We start from the raw sequence: 8791 nt of genomic DNA on the forward strand, positions 1-8791 counted from the left end.
GTTAGATTGTTGATCTAAGTCGTTATGGATGTGGATTGAGGTCATGATATTCTTGATGGTTTATGAAGCACTAAAGGACTGCTAGAACCGCTTAGAGGGAAAGTAAATAAAATGGCACCACACAGACTAGTACCATTATTTTGTTGTGTGCTTATCTCTATTGTAGTTAGACTCGGATAGAATTAGGTAAGCAAGTTTTGGTGTTATTGCCGTGAATAACAAGAATGAATCCTGACTGAAATTTAGAGTAATTGAAGATTTGTTCATTAAATTGGTTTGATGTAAGCTTGGGTTCTATATTTAGGAAGATAATTCCTGGAACGATCATTGAGGTTAGCTTAGTCTAAAGGTGAGAAGTATGTGAGTGATTTAGTTATGTAAGTAATAAGTTCAGAATAGAAGTTTGGTTTAGAAGATGAGAAAAGAGATTTACATGTTGATCAATGTAGATTTTATAAAGTATTAGTGTGCAGATTTTAGATAAGCTTAGTATGTAGATTTTAGATAAGCTTAATATGCAGATTTTAGTTAAGCTTAATATGCAGATTTCTGTTTAAACTTGTATGCAGATTTTGTTTAAGCATTTCAGTGTTAGAATTTGTTTAAACATTTCAGTTTTGTTAGATGCATTCTTTTATAAGAAAAGTATAAGAAAGATAAAGAAAAGAAAGAAAAAGGCCAAGGCATTAAGTAGATCCCAAAGTCAAGACTTTAGGGATTTTGGCACACAAGGTGCTAAAGAAAATGCCGAGGCATTATATAGAAGTATTAAAAGATAACAAGTATTTTACTTTTATCAGTGACACTGTGCTGGACTCTTAGTTGTCCTTGGGTTGGGCTCCCATAGTCGTCCCTAGGTTAAGATAACCTTGTAGTAACGACACGGCCGACGGTCGACGACCCGAGGGTCGCCAAATGGGCCGGGTCGTTACAAAAGTAAAAGCAAGTACAGTTGTCGGGCCCAATAAGAAGTTGATTATTATTTTGAAGTATTATAAGTAGAAGTTTTTGAACAAGTAAAATGAGTTTTACATAAACATAAAGTATTAAAGATTAAGTTTAGAACAAATGAAATAAGGTTCATATAGTTCTAAAAATCAGTAAGTTTAGTTCTTTATTCTACCATGTTTATCTAGTAGATGAGTAGTTTTTCATGTTTACTTGTTAGATGAGCAGCATGATTAGCTATTAGAATTACATGAGTAGATTCCTTAGCTTTTCTTTGCTATAAGGTTGACATGAGCAGTTATGTTTATGCTTAATTTCTTTTTAGAGCATATAGTTTCTAGTTCTTTTCGTATACATGCACATTCATGATTTTGTGAGTTAGATAGCGCTTACTAAGCAAATTTTGCTTATAGATTGCACTTCCTCTTACTACAGATACAGGAAAGGAAAAGATATAGAAAGGAAGGAGACAAGGAGGTGGTCGAAGGATGTGTGATGCCAGGACTACGGAAGCCTTGGTACTAGGAAGGAGTTTCACTACAACAAAAACTGCAAACGACAACACCCCTACGACAACGGTTTTAAGAGAAAGCGTTGCGTATTTGCTGAAAGACAACGATTTTTGCCAAAACCGTTGTCTTTGAACTCCCCATTAAATATAAAAGATAACGGTTTTGGCAAAACTGTTATCATTGAGTGATTTTTTTTAAAACGACAACACTTTTTATAACGGTTTTATAAACCGTTGTCTTTATCCGCGTTTTTAGCGACTACGACAACAGTTTTGAAAAAATCGTTGTAATTTGACTTTGGTATTTTTTTCTCCTCGCGCGCAATTTTTGCTTTCCCTCCCTGAATATCTTTTCGGCGCCGTATTTTCCCCTTAGCATTCTCGAACCCTAGCCATATTTCTTTCCCTCTCCTCATACCGCCTCCGTTGCTCTTTGTAGGGGTTGTCGCCCTTTCGGTCACCCTCCTCTACCGTGCCACCGCGCCTGTGGTTTTCATTTCCTCGACCTCCCGCCGAGTCGATTTCATCCATGCTTATCCTGTCTTCCCGAAGCAGCAGCTGGCGGCTTCCGTTCCGCCAACGAGTTTATATCCCCCGCCGGAGCTGCAGTATGAACCGGCGAGCCCTGCTCCTGCTGTTCTGCGGGATGCGACAGTGAGTGTTGCCTCTGTTTTTTTTCCCTCCCAGAAAAGAAAGATACCTTTTTAGGGTTCCGACGAAATGATGATACTACGATGACAGGAAAGCCAGGAAATGAGGTTGGAGAGGGTCCTGAAAGCGGCTGCTACCGCGGACAATGCGGTGATAATAACCTCCTTGAATGTGTTCTGGTCCACGCCCGGATATGTACTGGACGTGTTCCTGGAGAGCTTCCGCATCAGGAACAGGACAAGAGAGCTGCTGAACCACCTGGTCATCATCGCCGTGGACGACAAGGCATATGCGCGGTGCATCGTCGTGCACCAACACTGCTTAGACTTCAAGGTCGAGGGGGTAGACTTCTCCGCTGAGAAGGTGTTCAACTCGCCAGAATACTTAGACATGATGTGGGCGCGGCTAGATTTCCTGCACCTGGTGCTGGAGAAAGGCTTTGACTTCGTCTTCTCGGTGAGTTCGACAACCTCTCCATCTACGGATCCCACCATTAGCGGCAACTTTTAGCAAAGAAAAAAAACACATCCTTCTCATTTATCTTCTACCATCCAAACATTCTTTACTTGCAGCTGCTTCCAATATTCATACCTACCTGGCTATGCAATCAAAACATATCTATCCATTAAACAACAAAAACAAAGGAACAAAAAAAAGAAGACATTATTTGATGGATTACTAAGGCCATTATTTTTCTCTTCAAGTTTAAAAATTCTCTTCACAAGTATATGCTTCTTTTTTCTTTAGTAGGCCTTTTATGAAAGCGAATGGATATTTATGGATCTATTCTCCTGCACATGCGATGCGACTAGTTAAAGTTGTTCCATGAAAAAGTTTCTTCTGCAGAATGAGTGCAAACTTTAACTTCATGAATTGAAAACTAAAGCTCCAGCACATGGTCCATATTAAAGGAAGGACAATATCTCTTTTTGGGTTTCTCTGAAGATCGGATCGACTTAACTGCTTTATTCAAATAATTCCAAATTCTCTTTTGCAGTTGGCTTATAAAGAGTTTTGTACCATCCTTTAGCTGCAAGAGAAGTAGATGAGCCTTTAGGAAAATGATAGATCATAGATGTGCATGTCCTGGCATTCCAGAAATACGAAGTAGATGAATCTAAAGCGACAAGTTTCAACTACTCAAAGATCTGATGTGAATAGGATTACCTGAAACAAAGGCAACAATAGATAAGGTAAGAAAAAGGAAAAGGGAAATCTTTGCTTCTATTTGATGATTGATGTGCATACTATTTCTTACCAAGCAGAAGATGTATCATCAAGGCCACAACAACGTCGTTTCTTCTAGGGAAGCATTTCCTCCAGAGAGGCATTTGTTATTGCAACAATGGGGGAGCATTCCAGACGAATCGGGACTAGTGCTATCAACTGATGCAAAGCCAAGGTTGAAGTGGAGACCTGAACTCCATGATAAATTCATAGAAGCAGTTAATCAACTTGGCGGAGCAGACAGTAAGTATACAAGAAAAATATATATAGAGCCAAGGCAACATACTTTGCATGATAGCAAACTAACTTGCTTAAGTGTAATGCAGAGGCAACACCAAAAGCAGTCATGAGACTCATGGGCATTCCTGGACTGACACTGTATCACCTAAAAAGCCATCTTCAGGTCCTGACTAACTAATTCCTTAATTCTTCTTCCTTAGCTTTTCTTTATTCATTTTTATATTTGAAGACTATGCTTCTCTTCTTGAATTGCAGAAGTACAGACTTAGCAAAAATCTTCAACCTCAAGCAAACATGGGAAGTACTAAGAATGGTAAGAGCAAATCCAAATTTATCAAACATAATGAGCTTGCAAGCTAATACATAATGCTGCAGTTGTAGGTTGTTACTCTATGCTTGTTTTGGACAGCCCCGAAAAAAGTATATCAATTGTCTTTTATTATGATTTCTTTGACAAAGAGTACGAACTGCTAGTGAGCATTAAAGACATCACACCTTTTTATGAGTTGGAGCCAATATCTGCTAATTGTCTGGTTGCTTACATGTGGTAAGTTTTCGCATCACTCATTTTGACGAAGTGCGATCCGAATGGGCAGATTGCGTACTAGACTATATTCATTACTAGGTATAAATTACTAGACTTCAAAATATGGTTGAACACTTTGTTTGTGACTCCATGACTTATTGATTTTGATTCCTTAGTGCCAATAATTTGTTTGTTCACAGCTAGCTATCTTCTTTGCTCAATACTTTATTCTTGCATTTCTACCATGAGCAGAATTAGTTGACATTTCCCTTATTTATTGCCTCTCTTTGTGGTCCAAAATTAATGGTTGGGTTGTGTGAGTAGCTTATTTAGTTGTTTCTAAATTATGCAAGGACTGACAATGTGGAAGTTATCTCTTTGTGAATTGTTAGATGATGACCTTTTGTATCTGTCTTTGTTTCATTTGCTAGTTTAATTTCCTTGTCTAATCCTATAATTTATTATTTTTTCTTTTTACAATCGCATTTAATACAAAAGTTTCATCGCCTTTTTTTTCCCTTCTGGCCTTTTGAGTTAGATTTTGGTTTCTCTTAATTTTGGAACCTTGTCCTAATCAGGTGGGGGTAAGATAGTTGCACTTAGTGGCATATTGGTGGTTTCACTGGGCTAATAGTCGACCAATATACGTGTGAAATTTTTTAGGAAAGATTGAAAATTTGTAATAAACGTTGATCTGTGCAATTAATCTCGTGTGTTTCATATTTGAATGACTTTAATTTTGAAATGATTTTCCAGATTAAGTCATCTTAGCTATCTTGATCTGAGGGGCATCTAGGAATACAAAGTATGAATTTGAGGTGGCAGGTTAATATGGTTAAGTTTCACTTTTCATGTCAATATTTTGTGAATACCAGAGTTCTTTTCCTTTCAGACACATCCTTGATATTCCTCTTCCAATGTGTTACTCATGAATGCAGCTGATTGAGAGAGGATTTTATTATTATTATTATTAGAACCATATTTCGATAAGGCTCCTTGAGTCACATGGAGTACATTAGTTGGAAGAGTTTCTCCATTTCTTCTAGCAGTGGCTAACAGTTCTGCAACATGTACAAATAGATACTCAAAGATTATGTTCAAGGGTAGTCATAAGTTTGAGTCAATGTAAAACTTGATAAAGTTGCAAAAAATCCTCTTTAAACCAGTCATTAGTTGAAAACGTAAGAGAAGGAGGAAAATTTACAATTGTCTATTTTTTCCCTAACTGGATGAAAGTAGTTTTTTAGTTGCTCTTATTCTTTGGTAGTCATATTTATAGTAATTTTGACTATAACCACCTCAAACATGCAACTTCGAGTATAAAATGACATGTTTCCTTGTATTGCTTGTTTTCCAGGAATTCATGTTGTCATGTGGACTATAATCTGGAATTCTGGAATTTTATAAGTTTTGTTGAATTTTTCTTTTGCAGGTCGGGCAATTCTTGAGGCTTGAGTTTTTTTGATGCAAGAAGTGAACTTTGTTAGGATGTAGCTTGCCTTGCTAATTTGTAAATTAAAAGCCATATGGAGAACAGCAAATGGAAAACATGTGATTTAATGTATAGGGAGAACAGTAATGGAGAACATGTGTATTTTGATGAGTAACAACTCATTTTGTATATTTTTGTATATGTGTGGCTACAAGATGAATTATATATGGATGTTTATTTTGGATTTAATGTAGTAAATATTTAGTTTTGTATTGGTAGTTTGCTTATAGTAAAATAAGATTGGTTGTTTGATATTAATGAACATTAAAGACAACAATTAAAAATGTTGTAAAAACTATGTAAACCACAACGAATTTTTTTTGAAAAAAAGTGATAAAAGACAACGGTTTTATCCGTTGTAAAATATATTAAAATTGTTGTAAAAAAAAAGCAAAACGAGTAAATATTATCTACCACAACAGTTTATATCTGTTGTAAAAAGAGTCTACTACAACGGTTTTAAAACGTTGTCGTATCCTTCGTAGCCAAATTTTGAGCATATATACAACAACAGATAAAAACCGTTGTCAAATGTCTACAAAGACAACGGATTCAAAACCGTTTTCGTAGGGCAATACATTCTACAACGCCCTCAGTTACAACGGTTTTTTGACCCTACGACAACGGATAATATCCGTTGTCGTTTGCAGTTTTTGTTGTAGTGTTTCCTTTAGTTTTCTTTTTCTTTTGCTATGTTAGAAGTATTTGAGTCAGTATATGTTATTTTGATGTGATTAGGACATAGTAGATGAATTGTGTTCTTGTGTGATGATTTGTGGTTTTGTTTCCTTTTAGTTTTAACACTTATATAACTGCGTGATAGTTTGTTATCTGTTCCAGCCGCTTGTGGCTGTGTATATAGTATTTTTATATCAGTTTAAGGTCACCGGTACAGGGGAGATTCTGCCGAAATTTTTTGGTAGGGGTTCCTTGTGATTTTAATCATACCGGTTAAGTAGAGTTAGTAGTTAAGTAACGGTCACTTTTAGAGAGTAGTAGAGTAGTAAGAAGGGTGGTCGTTATAGTTGGTATCAGAGCAGGTCCCATTCTCCAGCATCACACATCAGCACCATCCTTGCCGTCTTCAAGTAAGAAAGTATTTAATTTTCTTTTATGCTTTCTTTATTATTTGCAGTATAGAGTATCTGCTTATATGTGCTTAGGATAGAAGAAAATTCATGTTTTAATTTTCTATGTTTTGATACATATGCTTAGAAAGAATAGAGACAATTTTAGTTTTGTTTCTCTGATATTCATATATACATAAGTATGTTTAGAAAGGATAGAGAAGATATCAGGTATTATTCTTGGCATAACTAGATGTTAAGATAGAGGACAAGACAGTGGGGAGTCAGAAGCCCCAGTTAACTAATTAGAACTAGAAGGACAATGATAACAAGAAAGACCCAAGCAGGAAGACGTTCGGGTAGTCTGCGAATACCCAGAGGTATTTCTAGAAGAGCTACTTGGACTATCTCCCAACAGAGAAGTAGAGTTTGAAATTGAGTTGTTTCCTGACACCAGCCTAATTTCAAAAGCTCTGTATTGAATTTCTCTAGCAGAGCTAAGAGAATTACAAGAATAAATTCAGGAGCTACTTGACAAGGGTTTCATCTGCCCTAGTCATTCACACCGGGGAACTCTAGAGTTGTTCATTAAGGAGAAAGACAGATCTATGCGGATGTGCATAGATTTTAGAGCGTTGAGCAAAGTAACGGTTAATGACAAGTACCCTCTTCCCGGAATGGATGATCTATTTGATCAGCTAAGGAGGGCAACAGTGTTATCTAAAATAGATCTGCGTTCTAGGAACCATCAGTTGAAAGTGAAAGGAGGTGATGCACCAAAACAGTCTCCAGGACCAGATATGGACACTGCGAATTTGTAGTCATGCCATTTGGTGTGACTAATGCACCTATGGTCTCCAGAGACCTTATAACAGGCCTTCCAACGACCACTAATGGGTATGATGCGATATGAATAATAAGGACCGAGAAGTTAAGAGACTAAGGAACAAAAAGTACCGTTAGTGAAAGTCATTTGGAATCAGAAGTACGAGGAAGTTACCTAGGAGTGTGAGGACAGTGTGAGATATAAATATCCGGAATTATTCTAAGTTCGAGGATGAACTTTTTATAAGGTGTGGGGAATTGTAACGACCCAAATTTTCTCATTTTGAGCCCCAAAAATAATTCAAAAATATTTACAAATGCTATAGAAAAATTCTAGAGATTTTTAGAGTATTTTTATGCTATTTTTGAAGTTCGTTTGGTATTTTTACCAAGAGAAAGAAGTTTAAAAAATAATAATAATAAATATATATGTTGAAGCCGGGTTTTAAACCCAGGACCTCGGACCCGAACCAGGTTTTTATCGAGCTCAGCCAACCAACTGGTCTACGACCTGTTTGTGAACATATATGGAGCGAGATATATAGTAGTTAGGAACAGTAAAATAAATTGGAAATAAAAGTGCGCGGCTGAGGAATCGAAGCCGCGACCTGGGATTTAGTTAAAGCCGGGCTGACCAAGTGTGCTAGCGATCGTTTGTTATTAAAGAAGGAGAAAAATTCCATTTAAGCTATAGTTGGAAACGAAAATAGCCTTGAGTATAAGATTTAAATCCTTTTCCTAAAACCTAAAAATTTCTCTCAAAATTCCTCCTCTCGCGACGGCGCGCAAACGAAGACGACGAAGCCGCAACTAGGGCTCGTCTCTGGCGGCCGGCCAAGGACCTAATCCGAGAGGGTTCTCTACCATCGTGATCACCTTGTCGAGGAGAACAAGTGGAGGTGAAGGAGTTGCCGAGAGCTTGAGTCCTCCGCAAGCCCTAGAAGTATTGGAAGCCACCTTTTCCGGCTGTAAGTCCAAGAACACGAGGGGTAAGTTGCTACTCACCTGCAGTAGGATAGCTCCCAGGTTTACCTTTTATTCCTTTCCTTGTTTCTGAAAGTTTTGAACAAACGAATTCAGAATTTCAGATTTCAAGTCGAGGTTGTTTTGCATCATGTCTCGCATTGCTGTGTTTTTGTGCTTTTGATTGGATTCTATGCTACTTAGTTTCATGCTTTGTGATACTGCAATGCAGTGAATTTGGGTGTTTCAGTGCTAGCATAAGTATTATGCCGTGGCTCAGTTTTGTATCCCTGAACAGAATAGGTTGATTCAACTTCCATGCTAAGTTAACTTGTTGATTG

General features: G+C 37.3%; 1 protein-coding gene across 3 annotated transcripts; it reads left to right on the top strand.

Annotated features, from left to right (window-relative positions):
- Positions 1–3378: 3378 nt before the first annotated feature.
- LOC121990101 (myb-related protein 2-like) lies at positions 3379–5606 on the top strand. Of its 3 annotated transcripts, none has more exons than XM_042544329.1 (5): positions 3379–3580; positions 3664–3740; positions 3833–3890; positions 3953–4124; positions 5536–5606. In XM_042544329.1, the coding sequence occupies exons 1-5, from the start codon at positions 3379–3381 to the stop codon at positions 5549–5551; spliced, it is 525 nt and encodes a 174-aa protein (XP_042400263.1). In that variant the 3' UTR covers positions 5552–5606. The 3 variants fall into 3 exon arrangements, with proteins under 3 accessions (XP_042400263.1, XP_042400264.1, XP_042400265.1); XM_042544330.1 differs by having other exon boundaries at positions 4037–4124; positions 5536–5566; XM_042544331.1 differs by lacking the exon at positions 3953–4124 and having other exon boundaries at positions 5536–5596.
- Positions 5607–8791: the final 3185 nt, after the last annotated feature.

Source organism: Zingiber officinale, chromosome 6B, assembly GCF_018446385.1.
Source record: "Zingiber officinale cultivar Zhangliang chromosome 6B, Zo_v1.1, whole genome shotgun sequence".
In the NCBI taxonomy this organism is placed as follows: Eukaryota; Viridiplantae; Streptophyta; class Magnoliopsida; order Zingiberales; family Zingiberaceae; genus Zingiber; species Zingiber officinale.

Excerpts from the sequence above, each read along its gene's own strand:
- LOC121990101 (XM_042544329.1), top strand. The coding sequence starts at position 3,379 with ATGTATCATCAAGGCCACAACAACGTCGTTTCTTCTAGGGAAGCATTT. Across the intron at positions 3,741-3,832 it reads ACCTAAAAAGCCATCTTCAG|AAGTACAGACTTAGCAAAAA; the intron begins GTCCTGACTAAC and ends CTTGAATTGCAG. Across the intron at positions 3,891-3,952 it reads CATGGGAAGTACTAAGAATG|TTGTAGGTTGTTACTCTATG; the intron begins GTAAGAGCAAAT and ends ATAATGCTGCAG.